Source organism: Coregonus clupeaformis, chromosome 13 (assembly GCF_020615455.1).
Source record: "Coregonus clupeaformis isolate EN_2021a chromosome 13, ASM2061545v1, whole genome shotgun sequence".
Classification (NCBI taxonomy): Eukaryota; Metazoa; Chordata; class Actinopteri; order Salmoniformes; family Salmonidae; genus Coregonus; species Coregonus clupeaformis.
In genome coordinates this window covers 46221466-46243129 of record NC_059204.1, presented here as the reverse complement: position 1 = coordinate 46243129, position 21664 = coordinate 46221466, and the positions used below count along the sequence as shown (strand labels likewise).

The 21664-nt window shown below is 44.8% G+C and overlaps 3 protein-coding genes across 5 annotated transcripts; 2 read left to right on the top strand and 1 right to left on the bottom strand.

Annotated features, from left to right (window-relative positions):
* The first annotated feature begins 783 nt into the window (after window positions 1-783).
* On the top strand, window positions 784-9839 carry LOC121579614 (dipeptidyl peptidase 3-like). Its single transcript, XM_041894356.2, has 18 exons — window positions 784-1037; window positions 1518-1854; window positions 2055-2144; window positions 2230-2367; window positions 2488-2562; window positions 2642-2732; window positions 3982-4112; window positions 4241-4371; window positions 4464-4522; window positions 4616-4810; window positions 6533-6645; window positions 6778-6870; window positions 7165-7227; window positions 8495-8619; window positions 8787-8907; window positions 9043-9222; window positions 9339-9501; window positions 9673-9839. Exons 1-18 carry the CDS (start codon window positions 994-996, stop codon window positions 9816-9818), a joined length of 2295 nt encoding a protein of 764 aa, XP_041750290.2. The 5' UTR covers window positions 784-993; the 3' UTR covers window positions 9819-9839.
* Window positions 9840-10506: 667 nt separating this feature from the next.
* On the bottom strand, window positions 10507-16037 carry LOC121579613 (ras and Rab interactor 2-like). Of its 3 annotated transcripts, none has more exons than XM_041894353.1 (10): window positions 15700-16037; window positions 14274-14471; window positions 14075-14189; window positions 13888-13960; window positions 13486-13577; window positions 12307-13338; window positions 11846-12154; window positions 11576-11707; window positions 11268-11434; window positions 10507-11078 (listed from the first exon to the last, which is right to left on the bottom strand). In XM_041894353.1, the coding sequence occupies exons 2-10, from the start codon at window positions 14469-14471 to the stop codon at window positions 10749-10751; spliced, it is 2448 nt and encodes an 815-aa protein (XP_041750287.1). In that variant the 5' UTR covers window positions 15700-16037; the 3' UTR covers window positions 10507-10748. The 3 variants fall into 3 exon arrangements, with proteins under 3 accessions (XP_041750287.1, XP_041750288.1, XP_041750289.1); XM_041894354.1 differs by having other exon boundaries at window positions 15804-16037; XM_041894355.2 differs by having other exon boundaries at window positions 15926-16037.
* Window positions 16038-16514: 477 nt separating this feature from the next.
* On the top strand, window positions 16515-21449 carry LOC121579612 (RNA-binding protein 4). Its single transcript, XM_041894352.1, has 4 exons — window positions 16515-16585; window positions 17204-17573; window positions 18526-19366; window positions 19467-21449. Exons 2-4 carry the CDS (start codon window positions 17216-17218, stop codon window positions 19747-19749), a joined length of 1482 nt encoding a protein of 493 aa, XP_041750286.1. The 5' UTR covers window positions 16515-16585; window positions 17204-17215; the 3' UTR covers window positions 19750-21449.
* Window positions 21450-21664: the final 215 nt, after the last annotated feature.

Sequence of the window (21664 nt, the reverse complement as noted above, 5' to 3'; positions counted from 1 at the left end):
TTAGCTCACATAGCAGACAAGACCTGCTTTATGAGGTGCTACAAACCCATGGCAGGATTAAACAGATGGGTATTCAGATAAGATTTACTTGGGTTCCAGCCCATGTGGGGATGGAGGAAAACGAGGCGGTAGATGAACAGCCTAAACAAGCACTTAGTAGTGGGGATGTTGATGTTGAAGTGTCAATGAGCAAGGCAGAGGCAAAAAGACTGATATATACAGTGATGGTGAAGAGATGGCAGGAGCAGTGGAATAGAAATAATAAGGGAAGGCATTTATTTCAAGTACAGAGGAAAGTCGGGGAGGGGAGGACGGCAGGAAGGGACAGAAGATTAAGGGTGGGACACAGCCAGTTGAAATATGCACTCACTAACTGTAAGTCGCTCTGGATAAGAGCGACTGCTAAATGACTAAAATGTAAAATGTAAATTAAACGTGATAGGAAAGCATCCATCAGGAAAGTGTGATTATTGTCCGGAAGAAAAGAGACTGTGGAGCATGTATTGCTACAGTGTGGGCAGTATCAGAGGGAAAGGGAGAGGATGAGATTTAGTATGAGGGAGAAGAGGATACAGGAAATTAGTTTAAAGAGTATATTGAGTAGAGCGTAATTAGAAATATTTTGTTATCTTTTTTAAGAGAAACGGGGTTGGCAGGTAAGATTTAGTTTATCCCTGTCTCTGGCCCACACTCCAGTACGGTAGGTGGCGGTAAGGCACCATAACGTTGGATGCCAACCGCTGATAAACCCCAATGAAGAAGAAGAAGAGGTCGGTCTTTGAAAGCAAAGCACCCGAACCGCGGCGAAATCGATGAGATCTCGCGTTTGAAAAACCACGTGATCAAACTGAGCTTTGGACGTAATTGATCATGTGAAAATGTTACTTTGACACGAGCGTCAGTACATTGTGTCGGATCAGTAGTGCTTTGAAAACGTAATCGGAGCTCCGGTATCAATCGTCCCATCACTAAATATACCATAATCACTGCTGGATGTTTCGTTGTAACGTGATTCAAGGCTTGCGTATTTGGAAGAGGTAGCTACACATTTATGTAAATGTCTAGCAAGCTAACGGTAGCAAGCAAGCTACATAGGAACTCACAAAGCGTTAGCTAGCTTGCCGACTGACTAATAGTAGCTGTTAGCTAGCCTCGTCGAAAACACTTGATTTTGTAGGTAACGTTAGTTACGAATTTTCTACGTGCGGCAAGCTATACTGCTAAATCTGCAGCTTCTCCTACCTTAGCTAGCTGGAAAGTTTAATTGAACTAACCTGGCTTTCACTCCCACTGGATATATAGATGGCTAACTACTGTAACAGACATGCTAGCCAGACCAGATGTCTAGTTAGTTTTGATTGCTACATCATGCAATGTGTTTAGTTGCAACTAGGAAATATTCTCGAAATGTATCACTTGATGACTTGAGAAGTAACCTGTGTGTAAATCTAACCATGCAACTACAAATATTTCTTAGTTAGTGCTAATAATACCATGCCTTTTTTGTTAACATCTAGCTACACATTCTCAGCTGTGAGCGTTGTGTTGAAAAGGAAGCCGCAAGCATCCAGACTGTTGTTCACCATGGTCGATTCTCAGTATTACCTCCCCAATGACATTGGGATCTCTGCGCTGGACTGTACAGAAGCCTTTCGCCTGCTGTCCCCTAGAGAACAGCTCTATGCGCACTATCTCTCCCGGTCTGCCTGGTACGGAGGACTGGCTGTGCTGCTGCAGACCTCGCCTGAGTCAGCTTCCATCTATGTGCTCTTACAGCGGCTGTTCCGCGAGCAGCCACCAGCACAGCTGGGGAATGTGGCCACTGCAGCTGGACTCAGTCCTGAGGAGTACCAGGTAATACACCTACCTACAGAGCCTTGGAGAAAGACTGAGTCAAACAATGTGTACACCATATAATTAGAATGTATAACCACACACAGATGGTACAGGCTCAGATCTATCAGGTGACCGAACACAAAGTGCATAGTGAGCCTGTTGTAATAAACATGAGTCTTCTGACAGATAATAATAGCTATTTTCATCTCTGTCGGCAGGCCTTTCTTGTTTATGCTGCTGGCCTCTATGCCAACATGGGAAACTACAAGTCATTTGGAGACACCAAGTTCATTCCCAACCTCCCCAAGGTAGATCATCCTCACTTTTATATCTAAATAATAAAAGCCTTGACAGAATGGTTATGTCCTCTAATGACCACACATTGTGGTTTAGGAGAAGCTGAAGGCCCTTGTGTGGCAGAGCCAGGCCTTCCAGGACAGTCCCAGTGATATGGAGGCCCTGTGGGACAGCTGCTCCACCCTCCTCTTCTCCCTTGAGGACAAACAGAAACAGCTGGGCTTGGGGGACAAGGTGAGACTTCCTGATGCCAAGCGCTCATCCACTTATGCCTTATGTGATGTTGGGTCCCCTTAAATAAATACTGTGTACTGTAGGTGTTGATAATGATGTTGCTTTATTTCTTGTCCTCAGGGAATCACCACATACTTCTCAGGGAACTGTTGTTTGGAGGATGCAGAGTTGGCTCAGAAATTCTTGGATTCAAAGGTGTTTATTCATGTATTAAAGTTTGTCTTATGTCCATATTGTTAGTATTGCAGGACTTAAAGAGCTGTCTCCCTTACAGAACCTGAGTGCCTACAACACGCGACTGTTCAAAAATAAATCAGAAGGGAAGACCAGCTATGAGGTGCGCCTTGCGTCTGCTGTGCAGAAGGGTGAGAGTGCCTTGTCCTTTTGAAAGCTATGCTAATAAAGACGTGCTATAAATGACGTCAGAGCTCAGGCTCTGAGCTTCACAGCTCTGTATGGTTTTTGACTGACAGCCATTCTGAACTTGAGCACTGCACGCGACAAGAAGATGCCCCCATCTCTCCCGGTAATTGGGCAACTTTAGCACCTTATTTGGTCAGCGTGAGGGAAATGTTGTGAATTAAGAGGACTCAATGTATTTTGAAAGATGAGACGTTGAGGATTATAATAAATACCTATTTGGTGTCTTACATGCAAACCAAACACCCAACTGTGCACTTCACATTTCCATATCGTAAAACTCATCTATGTTTGATGTACAGTTACAAGATGACATGGCGTCATACCCTGGGTTGTTCTGAACAGAATGAGCCTATGTTTGTCTATTGGGAAGAACATTTACCACGGAACACGCACCTGACTGCGCCCTTTATTCTTTTCTATGCCCACCAAAATGACGATCTGTTTCTCTGAATTGCCCTGTGAAAGCCTAACACTGTATGATCCTATTTTATAACTTAGCTGGTCATGTTGGCAACAGAACAAACATTGATATTATGCCCACCTGACCCAGATTGCGATTTTGTAATGGGACGTTTTTGGATTGTGTAAACGGCAGTAATTGTGTGATGGCGGGGATGCAGGGTTGTTGCAAACAAAACGACTACAAGTGTGCTTGCTCTAGTTCCTCAACGGCATGGCTAGGAGATCTGAAAAAGCACCTTATATTTGAAGACTCTTATTTGAGTCATAAGTGCATTGAAGTTACTTAGGAACTGTGCACACTTTGGAGAGGTGTGTGGCCCTCGGAGACACCAGTTCGTCCTCACACTCAAACGCTTGTCATTTTTTTTGTCTTATGTTGCACACATTTTCCAGGAATATTCTTGTGTTACTGAATGTATCCAGAGTATATTCAGATTTAGTTTACAACAAATGTGGCAAAAAGTACAGTAAATATAAAATGCACATAAAATCAAGTGTAGTGTTTGGATTCAGTCTTGTCAGGTGAACTGTTGTGTCCTCAACTTTGGTCTAAGGATAATCTCAACTGTTCCCTTTCAATTGCTACCATGGTTATGCCGTTCATATTTCTTCTGTAAGAAACATTTCAATTTAGCCCTATCCATATAGGTCAATTCCCACAAGTGTAAAGAGTTGATGTCAGTAATGAATTCTCTTTTTATTAAATCATTTTCTCTGTCATTGCTCAAGACTGTGCAGTGGATGGGGAGGGGGAGACCGGGTGTGGCAGATATGACTTTGAGGACTGTGTCTTCACTGTTTCGAGGGGAGACTACGCTCACCTCATGAAGAAAGTGAGTGAAAATCTGGAGAAAGCTAAGGTTAGTTCAAACAGTATCCTAATTCAAATGTATGTTTATCCCTTATCAATTAAAGTATGTGATTCAAAACTACTAATGCGTCTTAAAATTCAAGTTTGGTCTCATGAACGTCTTCTCTTTAATGACAGGACCATGCAGCCAATGAGAACCAGAAACGAATGCTGGAGGAATATTCACGGAGTTTCACCTTTGGGTCCGTGGAGGCGCACAAGGAAGGCTCTCGTTTCTGGATCAAAGACAAGGGACCCATTGTGGAGAGGTGAGAGTGTACTGCCTTCCAGATTTGGCCTTCCAGTCTGTGGATGAAAGAAGTAGCAACTTGATGTTAGTCTTCTTTTCCCTTCTCTCTAGTTATATTGGCTTTATCGAGAGCTACAGGGATCCCTTTGGTTCCAGGGGAGAGTTTGAAGGTACAAATTAAGAGGCAAAGCACCCCTATTATCGTTCCGTGTTTTTGAAGACTCCTTTGTTATCATATTGGGGTTTGTCTCTTCTCTCCTCAGGCTTTGTTGCCGTGGTGAACAAGGCGATGAGTGAACGCTTTGCTAAGCTGGTGAGCTCAGCCGAGGTGCTTCTGCCAGAGCTGCCATGGCCAAAAGACTTTGAGAAGGACCGCTTCCTCCTGCCAGACTTCACCTCCCTGGACGTGCTGACGTTCGCTGGCAGTGGCATTCCAGCTGGCATTAATATTCCCAACTGTGAGTGCCACGTCCGACTGACTCTTAATTCAGTTAATATTGACACGACTGGTTCATGTTAATGTTGGTCATTTCCATGTAAAAGGACCCATGAGCACCAATATGTGAAGTTCATAGGCGCATATCAAATTGGGTGTCAAATAAAAGCTGAGTCTATATTTTGGGGAAATGAAGTCATAGATACATTTTTCCACAATTTTCCATCTTAAAAAATTTGGCATAAATAGTCGTTTTGATTTCTGGTCAAACAGATGGAAAAGGGGTCTTAGAAAACATCCACCAGAGAAAGTCTTAAAAGGTACTAGAAATACATCAAAACACAATGTTGAAGTAAAGACCCCTGACAACTAATATCAACACTTATATTTAGTTTGAGAAATTATTTCCCTTCTGTGAGAAATTCCATTACCAAAAACCCACATCTTTAAGATATTTTCTAATTTCTCAATGAAAGTTCACAGAAGTAACAAGTGAAGGTAGACCTACCAATTACGGTTTTTACTGATATACATTATTGTTTATGAATTATTAAGTGATTAAAACTCATTCTGTTTCCAAATCGGTAACAGAATTAAATCGGTAACAGAATTACTGCAACTAAATTGGCTGCAATGGGAAATCATAGTCCCAAACCACAGTTGGGTCACCTTCTACTGTCCTCCTCCACTGGCATACTGTTATGTTCAGCTCAATGTTTTCTTTCTCTTTCTGTTGCGTGGTGGTCAAAGCACGTGTGAAGGCAGTCTGGACAACCCCTCCCACTCTCTCTTCTCTCTCCAGTTATTGTCACCTCTCCCAGCTCTTACTGACACCTACCCATGAGCCCCCTCTCGTTCCATTTGCTGTAACCAGCATCCACGGACGTTGAAAAGTATTTTAAATTAGGTCAGTCCGCCCTGGCCTTGATTTCACTAAGTCCACAGATATACATTTTTGGTCCGGCCTTGATTTGGCCCAAACATAGACGTCTATGATTGGTTCAGATTTGGTCCAGTCACCAGTCATAGATGTCTATTTTTCACAACTTTGGACAGCACAGTGAAACAGAGTACAGTAAAGAAAAGTAGAGTACAATATAATGTACTGAACTTTACTGTACCGTGATGTCCAGACTTCTGAAACATAGACATCTATGATTGGTTCAGATTTGGTCCAGACCAACCAAGTTTGGTCTTGTTTGGGGGCGGAGATCATTTGAATAATAGCCAGTGTGTAGAATAATACCAATATATGCAAAGGATAATATTTAAATATATCAAAAATTATGCATTTATGTGTAGTACAGATCAGGGACCCATAATGTAATTCTGTTACCAGGTGTAAATACCCTTCACTTCCTGTAGTTTAATAACCTAAATAGATTTTTTCAAACTCAAGGTGTCATATCATAGCTGACACCTCATTATTTCTGCAGACATCTGTGAATCTTATTTCGGAGTGTATGTTAAACAGTTTTTGGAAAGCGTAGTCGCGTAAAAAGTTTTTACCGTCATTCTGTTACCAAACTTTGCATCTGCACAGTTCTTCCAGTAAATGTGTTTTTGAGAACATTTCCGTGTACGTTGTTCAAAGTAGTCCTAGTGCATAGTTTCATGGTTTGTTAAACTTTGATATCAATATTTTTTTGTTTGACATTTTAAAGTGAGAAATCTGAGTCGCAGCGTAATTCCGTTATCGTGGAATAGCCTTGTAATCTCTGATTATGTGTCTGTCTTTGTTTAGATGACGATATCAGACAGTCTGAGGGCTTTAAGAACGTCTCCCTGGGTAATGTTCTGGCTGTGGCCTACGCTACCCAGAAGGACAAGCTCACATTCCTGGATGAAGAGGACAAGGTAATCAACTTTCTAACTATGCCCTCCGTGCCTTACCAAATAAGCACCAAGACTGAAGGGGAGGGTGGGGGGGATATATTTATGCCTGTCAGATCTTTGTTTCCTTCAATGGTCCCTGTCTGTTTCTTTCAGGATGTGTACATTAAGTGGAAGGGGCCCTCCTTCGAGGTGCAGGTTGGCCTCCATGAACTGCTGGGCCATGGCAGTGGGAAGCTCTTTGTCCAGGTGAGAGAGGCATCTCCGTTCATGTTCATGTCATGCATGGTCAGTCCTTGCATCCATAGCCCTGTCTATGGATTTGAGTGTTTACATTTCTCCAGCTCAGTCCCCCAGCTGTTTACCACAACAGTGGCGGGGAACCACCGCTTTATTATTTGAACTGCAGATTGCGCCTTTAATGTCTAAATGTCTGGTTTATAGTAAAATCCATTGTTTTTACTGTTTATGTAGTCTGAATGGGGGATGCACAGTGCTTTGTGACTGATTTTAGTGTTTTATTATGTGTTGTCATGTGTACAGGATGAGAAGGGAACTTTCAACTTCGAGATAGATAATGTTCGCAATCCTGAGACTGGAGAAAAGGTGAGTCTATATACACTATATATAAAAAAGTATGTGGACACCCCTTCAAATGAGTGGATTCGGCTATTTCAGCAACACCTGTTGCTGACAGGTGTATAAAATCACACAGCCATGCACTCTCCATGGACAAACATTGGCAGTAGAATGACCTTACTGAAGAGCTCAGTGACTTTCAATGTGGCACCTTCATAGGATGCCACCTTTCCAAGTCAGTTTGTCAAATTTCTGCCCTGCTAGAGCTGCCCTGGTCAACTGTAAGTGCTGTTATTGTGAAGTGGAAACGTCTAGGAGCAACAACGGCTCAGCCGTGAAGTGGTAGGCCACACAAGCTCACAGAACGTGACCGCCGAGTGCTGAAGCGTGTAGCGGGTAAAAATCGTCTGTCCTCTGTTGCAACACTCACTACAGAGTTCCAAGCTGCCTCTGGAAGCAACGTCAGCACAAGAACTGTTAGTCGGGAGCTTCATGAAATGGGTTTCCATGGCCGAGCAGCCACACGCAAGCCTAAGATCATCATGTGCAATGCCAAGCGTTGGCTGGAGGGGTGTAAAGCTCGCCGCCATTGGACTCTGGAGCAGTGGAAACGCGTTCTCTGAAGTGACGAATCACGCTTCACCATCTGGTAGTCCGACGGACGAATTTGGGTTTGGCGGATGCCAGGAGAACGCTACCTGCCCGAATGCATAGTGCCAACTGTAAAGATTGGTGGAGAAGGAATAATGGTCTGGGGCTGTTTTTCATGGTTCGGGGTAGGCCCCTTAGTTCCAGTGAAGGGAAATCTTAACGCTACAGCATACAATTACATTCTAGATGATGCTGTGCTTCCAACTTTGTGGCAACAGTTTGGGGAAGGCCCTTTCCTGTTTCAGCATGACAATGCCCCCGTGCACAAAGTGAGGTCCATACAGAAATGGTTTGTCTAGATCGGTGTGGAAGAACTTGACTGGCCTGCACAGATCCCTGACCTCAACCCCATTGAACAACTTTGGGATGAATTGGAACGCTGAGTGCGAGCCAGGCCTAAATGCCAAACATCAGTGCCCGACCTCACCAATGCTCTTGTGGCTAAATGAAAGCAAGTCCCCGCAGCAATGTTCCAACATCTAGTGGAAAGCCTTCCCAGAATAGTGGAGGCTGTTTTAGCAGCAAAGCAGGGACCAACTCCATATTAATGCCCATGATTTTGGAATAAGATGTTCGACGAGCAGGTGTCCACATACTTTTGGTTTAAGTGAGTATTGTGGAAAGTATGGTTTCTGTGCTTCAGATCACCACCTGGTACAAAGGCAACGAAACATGGGACAGCAAATTCTCCACCATTTCTTGCTCCTATGAAGAGTGCAGGGCCGAGTGTGTGGGGCTCTACCTCTGCCTCAACAAGCACGTGCTCAGGTCTGTTTATCCATACTCGTATGTGTGTGTGTGTGTGTGTGTGTGTGTGTGTGTACACACACTCTGTAATCACTAAACCTACATTAATATCAAAGCAGAATGTATTAACAGTGATCTTACGTGGGTCAGGATGCTCTAACGAGGATGTTGTCCCTGTGGGTTTGCAGTATCTTTGGCCATGAGGGCGAGGATGCAGAGGAGGTGGTGTACATCAACTGGCTCAACATGGTCCGAGCTGGCCTGCTGGGCCTGGAGTTCTACACCCCCGAGAGCAAGAGCTGGAGACAGGTCAGCTGCACTAAAGTTCAATCATTTATAAAGTACGTCAAGCCTCAATTTAGTTGATCATGCTATCTTTCTAACTCTATTGCTCATTGAATCTCTTCCCCACTTTAACTAAACATCCTGTTCTCTCTGGCTCAGGCCCACATGCAAGCTCGCTTTGTGATCTTGCGGGTACTCCTGGAGGCTGGCGAGGGGCTGGTGACCCTGAAGGAGAGCACAGGAAAGGATGGGCGCCCAGATGCCCTTATAACGCTGGACCGCAGCAAGATCCACACTGTGGGCAAGGCTGCCATCGAGAGGTTCCTATGCAAACTACAGGTACAGCTGTAGAAGGCTTGGAAATGTCTTGATTATGGCTGGGATTACCGGGATAAATGTCACAATAAAAGTCGAATCAAATCTCCTATTTGACATTATTATCTTTGTCCCTGCAGGTCCTCAAGTCCACAGCCGATGTGGAGGGAGGCAGAGCTCTGTATGAGGGATACTCGGCCGTGTCCGACAGTGGTTCTCACAACTTCCTGTGCCTGCGGGAGACTGTTCTCCAGCGCAAAGAGGCTCGCAAGATGTTTGTTCAAGCCAACACAAGGGTCAAAGGTTAGTCTTTAATGCCAAGATGAATATCTACATTTACATGGCATGGCTCTTCATATGTTTATCATCGTCCTACTAAGTGATCTACCTTCATGTAAAGACAGTATCACCCTAAACCATTTTACTGGCCCACGTGTCATTGGAATTCAAAGACTTGTGTATTGTCTGATGCAGGTGACAGTGTAGAGCTGGTGGAATACGAGGGCAGTGCTGCTGGACTGATCCGCTCCTTCACAGAACGGTTTGCAGATGACGACGCCGAGGAGGTGGAGGCCCACCTGCTAGAGCTGAACAAGAGGGATGCCCCCTGCTGGTTCTGAGTGAACAGTGCAGATACACAGCCAAAGCAGTGCTAAGACCCAGACATGCTGCTGCACTGCCCACGCCTGCTCCTGACTGAGACACGCCTGGACCTGTCATAGGAACTGATCTTTCCATGCACTGTCAAATGCCTTTACAAATCAGTCGTGAGTGGAATGCACAGGTGGTTATGGCTGTGATTATGAAACTCGAGACATTCACCCCAGAGGCACAGTTTGAAACTACGTTAAGCCCCAATCATTATGCAGTAATTCATTCCCCCTTTAATATTAGGAAGGATAGGAACAGTGTAAGCAATGTCATACAAATTTGACAGCTAAAAGAACTCAGTGCCCTGTGGTAGGAGCTTGGAGTCAGTTTGAAACAAGGCCAGAGTATAGAAACAAAAAGTGACTCAAGGGTACCATACACAGTTCACCATCAACTAATCTGTCAATCAAATCTAAACCACAATATTACCCTTTTTTATGTTGACACATTTCAATTGCTGTTTGTCTTAGAAAGATTGACAATGTTCTTTTTTAAAGAACTCCTTCGAATAATATGAATCATAGGGTAAGCTCTTTGTCCCTTGTGTCCAGGAAACTTAAAGCCACTACTGTGACATGGTCAAAGCCATTGTGAAAGGGTACACAGTACTGCAAATTCTCTCTTGCTTAGGTTGGTAAGAAACAGCCTATACAAAAATTAATTGGATTTTCTTTTAATACCAATGTCTGTTCAGTTTGTTTCTTATGCATTATTAAAGGTATCTCGGGGAACTTGTGTAATGAGCTGCATGAACTGATATACATTGAAATATAATTTACACTTAGATGTTGTTTAATAGAATGTCTTCAGTACTTTGCAATCTCCAGCAGACATTTATTTTAAGAATAAATCACAAAGCAAGTCCTTATTGTAGTCGAGGGGTTTAAGAAAACTGTTCCTTAACGTGTGGATACTCCAGGTGATTCCACAAGGTCCACAGCCTCCTCTCTTGTTAGTTTGCAAGTCTTGAGTCCATCCTGGTTGGCTAGCTGGTATATGAGGGGTGTTCCGCTGGTGCCTTGGCCCTGTAGGTCCTGGATCTGGCCCTGGGCTGGGAGGGCTTGAATCTCCCCCTCACTCCGCCAGTACAGCTTGTACAGTCCTGGGTTGTCCACACCAAACTTAGCAGCACAGAGCTGGGTCAGGGCCTCCCCACTAACTCCTGCCCTCCATTGCAGGGTTTTCATCCAACTGCTTTCTCCATCTTGAAACAGAACCTTGACACACCTCTACAACAAACAATTTAAAAAAAGTTTCCCATGAGAACAGTTGATATCGAGCATTCCTACTGGTCACTTTGGGGTACAGGGATTTCCAACTGACGCATATTATTCCACATACCTTAGGTATGTGTTGATTTCTGTTTAGTTTGTGTTATTCTATACAGTATTGGTGCTAATAAATCAATTGAGTCGTACCAGTTGCTGTTGTATGTTTTTCTGGCTCTGAGCCTGGCTGCTCCGGCGCTGGCTCCAGTCTTTCAGGGAGTCTCTGGCCTCCTGGGTCAGCCCGCTAGAGGGCATTTCTTCAGGCTGGCTCTGGATCAGGCACAGGCTGGCATACACACTGGTCAGGTAGTACCCACCTGGTACAAACATTGCAACACTATGGATTATGATGGCTATTTGGCATCATATACTAAATTATTTGAAATATTTCACATTTAAAGCCTAAATACTTGTATATAGTTGGGGTTAACGGTTTGATCGTTTTCTGTCAGCCTTACCCTCCCCTGTCAGCCATGATGACTCCAGCAGCTCCATCATGTACTCCACCTCCACAGACAGCTCTGGCATGTTACACTGTACGATGACATAGGACAGGGCTGGTAGGAAGTCATCTGCACCGAATTCCTGGCCTGCTCATGGAGACAAGACAACTCTACCATGTTAACACATGACACAAGTCTTGAAAAGACCATGGATGGGAGGGATAGCAGCTGTTGCTTCTGTAAGGTTTATTTCTTTACCATGTTCTCTCATAAAAAAGCCCTCACCTGAATTGTCCGTCATGGCTTTATAGATGAGCTTGCAGACCTGCAGGAGCACAGCAACCTTGTCAATGGGAGAGTAAGCCCGCCTCATGAGAGCTAACTTCTGCCGCACCTTCTCCACACCGGCAGCATCCGGCACTCCCACCCGCACTCCAAAACACTCCAACGGGGTCTTTCCCCTGGCCACAGCTAGGCTCTCTGCCATGCTTTGGGTGGAGCCATCTCGCTCATGCAGAGTTTTCAGTGTCCTGTCTATCTGTCCCTTCAGAGGTTTCAGCACACAGCGGAACATGGCTTTCTCCAGCACCAGGTCTGCACACAAACACACATTCATAAGGTCACATGTCATTATCAGTAGAGGGAAACATGGTCGTACTGGTTGTATATAAAATGATATACAACATATTTCTACTGTTTATTTGACTAATGCCTGCTGTTTGCATTGGGGATCAATGTTGCTGTACCTTTCTCATCATCAGGCACCATGGTCTCAATGGGGGGCTCTAGTTCTCCACAGTCCAGCAGGAAGGTCTTGGCCTGGGAGAGGAAGAGGCGGATGCCCTGCAGTAGCTCTACGCCAGATCTCTGGCACTGAGGCTTGATCGCCTCTCGCTGCTGCCTGAGGAAGTCCTGCACCAGGACACCAAACACAGTCCTCCTGTCACGGGACAGGTCCTCCACCAGCCTCGCCACGTGCTTCTCTGGCATAAAGAAGGACACAAAGGCTGCACTCAGCTTGCGCAGGACTGAGACGGGCTGGCGTGGGGGCAAGGTGCATGGGGGTGAGGGGTTACTGGTGCCCCTGGTGAGGGGAGGTCGCTCTGAGCTCTCCTCTGCCTCCTCCAGGCTGCTGAGGGAACTACTGCTGTCCAGCTCACTCAGGGAGGGAGCATATCTCTGCTCCAGCAGGAGACCCACCTCCTCACCTCCTTTCTCCTGGGCCGGTCCCTGCAGGAGAGCTAAGGGCACATGGTAGTCCTCCTCTGCAGTGGGAGACAGTGTGGGTGTGACCCTGGTCTTCTGCGGAAGAAATGGAAGAACCAAGCATGGATGCAAATAGTCTGAGTCCTCCTGGACGGGTGCTGTCCCTCTCTCACCCTCCACTGCTCTACTGGCCTGCTGGACCTTGCTTTTAATATTTTTCTTGGCCAGCAGAGGTGGGGGAGGGGGAGGGGCAACTGGTGGGGACAAGGAGCTAGAGTTCTCAGTGGAGACACGCACCTTGAGGCTGCGCTTGAACTGGAGGCGTTTGTGCAGTGCAGGCTGGGATTGCAGGAAGAGTGGGTTGATGAAACAGAGAGCCCCTTGGCCTGCTGCCCCACAGTTCAGCTCCCGGGGGCTGCGTGTTTGGATGGGGCAGAACTCCTGGAACAGGGTGGGGCTCTCCTGTGGCGTGGCACAGTCCTCAGGGGTGGGGCTAGGTGGCAGCGGTGCCTCCTCGACTGGTGGGGGCCCATTGCGTGGACCTCTGAAGTTCAGCTGGGAGCTCCAGAACTCTGAATGAAAAAGAAGCAAAACTGTGTCTGCATACTTCCTCAACGCTATCCTTGATGAGTTGTGTACGGTACACAATGGCAGCTAGCATTACAACGATTGCCAACATCTTGGTAGATCAGACCTCTGAGCCACACTGTGGTACCTACCCACGCCCATGTGTGAGATGGACTCCAGCTGTTTGTGGGATGAAGCCTTGACTATGGCCTCAGGGAGCTCCAGTGGGAAGGGCAACACATCCCTGAAATAGACAGCACATACGTTTTATAGACAGGTCTAATTAAGTTAGTAGGATATGATTTGGACCAATAATGAGAGATAATTTAGATCTAGATGGATAACACTAGTAGACATTAGTTGTCTAAATGTCCTAAACCTATTTTACAGTGAAGCCAAGTATCACTGCTCTTTATTAAGCTTTATGTATCGGCCTAGTCAGAGCAGTGTGCGGGTTTCTTCTTTTTTCTCAACTGTTACCATGCACCTGCAACAAAGATAGCTCAGATGTGCGAGTGCCTTTTGAACTGTGAAGCCAAGTAAAAGGCCCATACCGGCTAACACAGTAGAAGGCAATGAGCCGGAAGAGGTCAGGGAAACCGATAGCCGCTCTCTCCAAAGAGAAGGCTGTGAATGGAAGGGAGACGGGGAAGCAAGAATAAGATCATTAGTAAAAACCCTCTTTATTCATATCAACAGGCTTTAGATAGAACATCTCTGTCTTTTTCTTTCATCACTCACTAGAGTCCCCTTCGCGGATGACAAATTGTTTGACAAAGGAGGGAACGCTGTCGTCTGCAAGCCTGACACACAGCACTTTCTTCTGCGAGGTGTTGGACTTGCGCACCAGAAAGATCTACAGAGAGGCAGAGATATACAAACTTAGGTCGTGTTTTGTGTGTGCGTGTGTGCGGTGTGCGTGAGTTGGTGCGTGTCTCACTCCAGGCGGCTCCCTCTGTAGGATGTGCAGAGCGGTGGCAGAGTTAATGGACAGCTGCAGCCAGACGGGGTGTGTGAGAAGCAGACGGTCAAGCACACTGATGTTCTTCAGGGAGCCACGCTGAGGACAAGCCCGCCTCTCTCCTACCGGCTCCCCCCCTACCGGCTCAGGGAAATCATACACCGGGTCCTCCTGCATCTGGGGAACAGAGTATACACAAGTCTAAGTTGCCACAGTGATGCTTCCCATTCTGCTATTCATCATACTAATTATTTTGGAATCAAGACTCTTCCTCTTCCCTTCTGGTAATGCTAGCAGGCATCATGGCATGATGTGCCCTGTGTTCTGTGATGACCACTACTCCTCCATAATTTTGGGAAACTCCCACACCATATTCCTTCCTCTCAGTGAGTAATCTGGAGGGAGTATGTCATCAGAGTAAGACTCACCACAATTGTAAAGTGTTCTAACGTGTGCATATCCTAAGGATCCTACCCTCAACAGTGAACTTGCTAGGACTGAAGTAAACATTTTGTGTTAGCTTGTTAAACCCTTTGAATATGAGAAGGTGAGGCTATATTTTGACAGAGGTGGTTTATATACACAGGCTGTTATTATGGAAAATGACAGGATGTCTATTCCTCCAACTTCCCTCCAGGGATTGGCTGCTGCTATATAAGACAGCCCTGAGCCCAACACAATATCTGAGAGAAAGGGTGGTGGAGCTGGCTGCCCAACTTCTCGCTTGAAGTTTGGCAAGTCTAGACTTGGTGAGCTGGTAGAGACAAGCACTGAAAACACTCTCCGAACCTACTGAGCAGTGTGTGAAAATGCAAATCTAACCCTGTAAACAACTGAGAGGTTCAAGTCTAAAATGTAAGGCAGTATCTTAAATTTGCATTCATAATAATATAATATGCCATTTAGCAGATGCTTTTATCCAAAGCGACTTACAGTCATGTGCGCATACATTTTTACGTATGGGTGGTCCCGGGGATCGAACCCACTACCCTGGCGTTACAAGCGCCATGCTCTACCAATTGAGCTACAGAGGACCACATAACAATGCAACAAAATGTCCAGAATGAATAGCCTATACCAGAGCCCACTTTTGAACCTCATGAGACTATTGTGATACTGAGAATTGGGTTATTACTGGAGGTATAAAGTTGTTTTTATGTTGGGGAACCAGTGATGAAAAATATAGGCATAATTAAACATGGACTATACTGTAACAACAGACCAAAGGTTATTTCAGTAAATAGAAAAATTAGATTTTGTATATTTTTTATTCTAATAATAAAATTACACCATCATATTTGTGGACATGGTATGGGCCTCCAACGTACTCCACACGTTTTATCACTGCCACGTTCTGTAACTCTGTAAGAGGCTAACTTCCTTGATATGTACTATTTTTACATACCTTCAGTTAATCGGTGCCAGGTCTCGTGACTTCAGTAATCAAACAAAGATTCAACTGTTTCTTATTTGACACTTTAAAATAAATGGCAACATTACAGAATTCACCTTAATCTCCCGATCCCCTGTCGTGTGAGAGGTTATGCTGAATAGCCTACTGTAAATTCCACTTGGTCCCTGAATTTCCAAATGCCATTGAAACGTCTAAAGTATAGAAAACTGTAATAGACCTAGATATATGGACATGCCATGCTGGCGCTGTCTGGACTGTCCAGGCAGAGACCTCTCTGTGAAGTTGTGATTCAGAAGTTCCTCGCACTCCTCTGCTCTGTCTTCCTTATATTTTCCATTCACACTTTGCAGAGAAACAAACCTGTTTGGACCAAGGCTATATACGCATGCGCCCGTCACCACCTTGTGAAAATGTGCTAAAGACAGTATTGTCAGTGGGAAAACCGCCACTAAAACATAATTCAAATCTGTTGTTTATTCTGTCCTTTGTGAAAGAGGGTTACATAATTAATCTGCATAAATTATTTCTAAACTTCTGAGTGGTCATCATCACCATTGTAACCAAATTATGCAGCAATCATGATACATTTAAAGATTTTCACAAAATAAATGTCTGTTTCATTTGGTATACACTTCTGCAATGGAGACTTCGATAGATATAGTTTACTATGTAAAATGTAACAATAAGAAGGACCTAATGGTTGAAACACTAAGTGGTAGCCTATTTGTACACGCCACTCAAACAACGTGCTCAGTTACATTGTAGCAAAATATTGTAGCCAGCCTAAATAAACGAGTTCAGCTCAAGTCTTTTGGAAATGTCACACGCTCAAAGATCGGAACCGGATGTGGTCATTGAAAATATTGCACCGCGTTAGGTAAGATGGAAGCACAGTGTGCTAAGTTATTTTTTTGTTTGAGTAAAACTATTGTCATTTTTGTTTAACTCAGCAATTGTTATGAATACACAATTGGATGTTAAAAATTTACAGTATTCTCTAAATTGTTGCAAATATATGTAACTGCTTCTGAACACTCAACATAACGTAAGATTGCTAGTTTAGCTAGCTACTGTAGCTAACTCCAATCCGCGCCGAATTTATCATTTTAGCTAGCTAGCGAGCCAAGATAAATCTGATTACACCTCGGCCAATTTATGTTTGTAAAATACAGCAATTTCGAGTGATTCTATGAAAATCACATGTTTCCCGATCTGGTGGGGGGGGAACTAACAGTAGTTAGCTAATTTAGCGTTGCAAATATTAGCTAGCTAGCTTTGCAAATGTAAGCTAATTAACTGAATCATTGCCAGCAGGTTTGACCATGGACTAGTTTAGCTTCATGCTTTACAATATTGTTAGTTACACGTCACATTTTATTAAACTACTATATTCATGATTTGCCTATAGATTACACGTCCCGTTTTCAGTTCTGTCATCAGCTGAAAGATAAACTAACTTAGCTAGGTCAGTGACACCCTCCTGTTCTTTCCCCAGGTGTGCCCAGCCATGGAGTCGACAGATAAGAACAATGCTATAAAGCTATTTGTGGGGAACCTGGCGTTGGACACCTCTCAGGAGGACCTGACACAGCTCTTTGGACCATACGGACAGGTGGTCACCTGTAGTTTACTCAGGCAGTTTGCCTTCATCCACCTCCAAGGAGATGGTGCTGCTGATCGAGCCATAAGAGAACTGAATGGACGGGAGTTCCATGGCCGCAACCTGGTGGTTGAAGAGTCCCGCGGACGGCCCCTGCACTCCACCAAGGTGTTTGTTGGGAACCTTAGTGCCATGTGTTCTGCTGAGGACCTACAGGAGCTCTTTCAGACCTTTGGGAAAGTTCTGGAGTGTGATAAGGTCAAAGGTGAGCCATGTCGTTTCCCCCGCCTTTTCATGCATTGACTTTGTGCGCATACAGCGCAACTTCAGTTTAGTAAATCGACTAAATGACTAAGGTTTCCATACACTTGTCGAAAGATTTTCAAGCAAATATACTAATATTCGCACCAAAAGATATGCAAATTTTACCGGCAGAGCTGTTTCCATCAAACTGGCTTGTTGCGGATAAAAAGCTGTGCGTAATGACATAGTGTACGTAAAAAGCCAAATAAAACAACAGTGTCGCCAGCCCATTTTTAACTCTGTTGATGGTTTTGGGACAAAAACTCTTGCAATAAACAACACATTTGCCAACTCTGGTCTTGGCATATGTGCTCTAGCCAACAGCTCACAGATAAAGTCCAGAGGGTACATGATGATATTATGGAGAAGAGCAGGATCATTTTTATTGGTCAATTTGTCAAGAGTATCTTGATGTAAATGTAATTGGCAGCCAAGCACCGATCATCATATCACCAGCATTCAAATGAAGACCCTGGATATTTAATGGAAATAAGCCTCAAGCTCATCACTGTGCACTTTCACCACACTGAAGTTAATCATTTATTCAATCTGTAGCCTAATAAACTGCATGCTTTTTCACCTCGTAGTAGGACCACACAACATAGTATCGGTGAGTGGAAGTTTGCTTCGATATGATAGTTATTCTACCAACAATTTCAAAAAAAGTTAATCCACCGACATTTGTCGCACACATTATATTTTAGTCCCCCTAAATATTATTCAACCCTGTCGAATGTATTTTGTTTTGTCAACATTTAAGAAAGTGTACAGACAATTAACTGTTTCCATCAGGCCTATCGTGAGTTTTTTTTATCCAACAGGTACTTTACTCTCATTAAAATAATTGAATGGAAACATAGTTTGGTGGTTAAATTCATTAGCTCACTGTCTTGTCATCCTGTGCTTGTTTACAGCGAGGCTCTCTTCCTCGGCGGGCTATGCCTTTGTGCACATGGAGCGTAAGGAGGATGCGCTGCAGGCTATTGAGGCTCTCCATGGTACCACCTTCAAAGGCAGACCGCTCTCTGTTGAGCTCTCCAATGTGCAGCCCAGTAAACCCACCACAACTACAGCCAAGGTCCCCATCATGAGTCACTATGCCAATGAAAGCCCCTCCATCAAGCCCCATATGGAGCACCACCAGAGTCAGGCTGCTGTACTGGCTGCTGCGGTTGCTGCAGCTGCAGGTCTGCCTCTTCAGGTGCAGCAGAGCTTGCACAACTCTGTCTACAACACAACAAGCTTTGATCCCACTTACGCTGCGCTTAAGGGCATGACGGCAGCCAGCGCCACAGATGGTACCCCAGTGAGCCCTGCGGTCTATGGTGCCCTCGCCAGCCAGGTGTACGGCTCTGTAGCAGATCAGGTATACGACTCTATAGCGAACCAGGCCTCCAGCTATCATAATTCAGCCACACCGGACGCAGCAGGCTACAATAACCAGTACGACACCACCGCTGGAGAGGCATCGTCAGCCTATGGCTCCATGGGGGGCGCAGACCCCAGTGCCCAGGCCATCTTTGAGGCAGCACGGGCCCGCTTCTTCCAGCAGGGCCAGCAGGTTCTAGCTGAGCAGCAGATGGGGACTAAGTCAGGGGACAGGGACCGTAGCCCAGTGCGGCGCTCCACCCCACTGCTGCCTGACCCGGTGCCCCAGCCCTTCCCCCAGCCACGCCCCAAACGCCGTGCCCTCCTCCCAACGCCACCCGGCCGACCAGAGGACCCTGCTGCTGCTGACGGAGACCCCATTGCCAGGTACATGGTGCACCTCTGAGACAAGTCTTGATATTTGCACCTTTTGAGGCAGTTTTGATATTTTGAAGCGTAATTACAATATAATGTTTCTCAACTTCAGATGCTATGCAGAGTACTATCAGCAGGTCCAGCAGTACCAACAGTACCAGCAATACCAACAACAGTACCAGCAGTACCAGTATGGCTACCCACCTCCAGCCCCGACCCAGATGCCCACCCACCAGATGCCCATGCAGGCCCCGCCCCCGACGGAGGCCCCACCCCCAGCGCCTGCCACCTACGCCCCAGCTAGAGCGTATGAGCCGCCTCCATCACACAAGGAGCCCCTCCTCCGCCGCCCTGACTACTCCCACCTTCACATGCCAGAGCCCCCCTACCGATAACCCTTTAGATTGCCGTGTGTATGCGATCGTGTGTGTGTGTGGGTTTTGAATGCTGTAGTTCTGGTCCGAATGTGCATCACTGCAAGTTTGCCCATTTTATAAATCTCCTGTTCTGCAGCTTTTTGTTTCTGAACACATTTCTAACTAGTTAATTTTACTTTATTTTAGGCCTGGTCTTGATAAGAAAGCTGCCCCACAAGACAGTAATTTGTATTGGGAAGTCGTTATGGTAGTAAGTGTCTTCATGATTGTGTTGCGTACTGGGTGCTCTATAACGACAAGTATCCTTATTCAACCCCTACATTTAGTTTAGCAAAACAGAAATGGTCAAATTTGCAAAAATATTCATCCACACCAGAGGAGTGCCTTGTTAAAAGCCTAGCTGAAATATTGAGTAAAATAAGTTTGTGTATATGTGGACATAGAAAGGAAAAGCCCAAATCGATCCATGCATTTTGTTAGCAGGCCCTTGCCTCTGTCCTCGAGGTGACTTTGGCTCGTCCAAATTAACCATTAGTTCACATGTATATAGGATAACTTTATTTTTCCGTTTTCCAGATTTCGTTTTTTAATTTGTATTGCCTTCATCGAAGACTTCATATGAAAAGTCAAATGTTCCAGCATATGTAGATTTCTGGGTAATAAAGTGGTTATTGTGTTTTTAAAAGATTTAAAGCAAGGGGCAAAGTAGCTTTACATAAGGACCGGTGTGAGTGAGTGCATATATGTACGTGTGGGCATGTGTAAACAATCTAGGGGAACAATGTAAGCATTTTTTATAACAATCACAGGAACACACAGACACACACATAGACCTCAGACCAAGACTTTCTCTCCATAAAGTGTGGGGCTTTGGGAGAGACGCTCGGGCGCTTTACTGCACCAAAATGACAAGTCTGCTAGAGTGATAAGCAAAACTCCCGTTTTCCTTGCACACAGTCGGCCTCTGGGAATGTAGTTCTTCCCCATGTCTCACATTACCTTCTGTTAGATCTGATCAAACCTATCAGATAGAAAGACCAACAAAGCAGACCATTTTAGTATCTGACAGTCTAACTCACATTTTCTTGGGGAACTAGTTTTTTATTTGCAGACAGTGATACGTGAATGCTTTCCTCTGCTGTTATACCATGAATACTATCCTAGTGACTTTTAACTGGTCTAAACGTAAAATGGAGATGTGGAAAGCCCTGCTGGTGGCAAGTGCATGCAGAAGGCTTCCTTCAAGCATGCCTTTCAGGATCTGAGGGCATTCAACTGCCATTTTGGGCCTCACCTTCTTTTCTCCAAAGGATAAAAACTAGTAGGCTTTTCACACACAGTACATTGTGTGGTTTTGACTGTGTACAGGACAAACATTTGACGGTTTTATTTTTCTTTGTTTTCTGTTGGTTGAAGTGAATTTTCTGTGCGATCGTGGTAGTCATATTCTGTAAGCGTGTTTACTTAAATTGGACCATCAAATTCATGAACTGTCTCAAATGGAATGTGGAGCCATTAGGCTCCCCAGGTTTGAGCGAAACATATTTGTTCCTATTATTGAAACGTTACCACTCAAGCTTAAGTAATGAAAGTAGGAGTGATTTGGTTTGAGAATAAAACGGCACCATGCGACTGTAATTTTTCTAAATTAAAATGGGAAATGTTAGCCCCATCGGCTTAATTATTAGACATGCGATTAAACTTGCTATAAAATCGTTTCCATGTTTTTTCAAAATATTTACTAATTGTTTCAACCTTGCACGTCTAAATAGAAACAATTTGTTCAAAGACGAGAAGTTGCTACTCTTACGTTCTTGATTATTCAATTTCTATGAACTGTGACATGATCATTTCCAACCGGTCTTAATTGGGCTCTACCACTTCAGTCTTCATTACACCTACACTACATGACCAAAAGTATGTGGACACCTGC

What these genes read in the sequence shown, in the direction of transcription:
- LOC121579613 (XM_041894353.1), bottom strand. Translation starts at nt 14,471, where the DNA reads ATGCAGGAGGACCCGGTGTATGATTTCCCTGAGCCGGTAGGGGGGGAG. An exon ending in GCCTTCTACTGTGTTAGCCG is followed by an intron (nt 13,578 to 13,887) that starts GTATGGGCCTTT and finishes TGTCTATTTCAG; the next exon opens with GGATGTGTTGCCCTTCCCAC. An exon ending in AGCCATGACGGACAATTCAG is followed by an intron (nt 11,708 to 11,845) that starts GTGAGGGCTTTT and finishes CTCCATGAGCAG; the next exon opens with GCCAGGAATTCGGTGCAGAT.
- LOC121579612 (XM_041894352.1), top strand. Translation starts at nt 17,216, where the DNA reads ATGGAGTCGACAGATAAGAACAATGCTATAAAGCTATTTGTGGGGAAC. An exon ending in GGAGTGTGATAAGGTCAAAG is followed by an intron (nt 17,574 to 18,525) that starts GTGAGCCATGTC and finishes GCTTGTTTACAG; the next exon opens with CGAGGCTCTCTTCCTCGGCG. An exon ending in GACGGAGACCCCATTGCCAG is followed by an intron (nt 19,367 to 19,466) that starts GTACATGGTGCA and finishes TCTCAACTTCAG; the next exon opens with ATGCTATGCAGAGTACTATC.
- LOC121579614 (XM_041894356.2), top strand. Translation starts at nt 994, where the DNA reads ATGTTTCGTTGTAACGTGATTCAAGGCTTGCGTATTTGGAAGAG. An exon ending in TGGCATTAATATTCCCAACT is followed by an intron (nt 4,811 to 6,532) that starts GTGAGTGCCACG and finishes GTCTTTGTTTAG; the next exon opens with ATGACGATATCAGACAGTCT. An exon ending in ATCCTGAGACTGGAGAAAAG is followed by an intron (nt 7,228 to 8,494) that starts GTGAGTCTATAT and finishes TCTGTGCTTCAG; the next exon opens with ATCACCACCTGGTACAAAGG.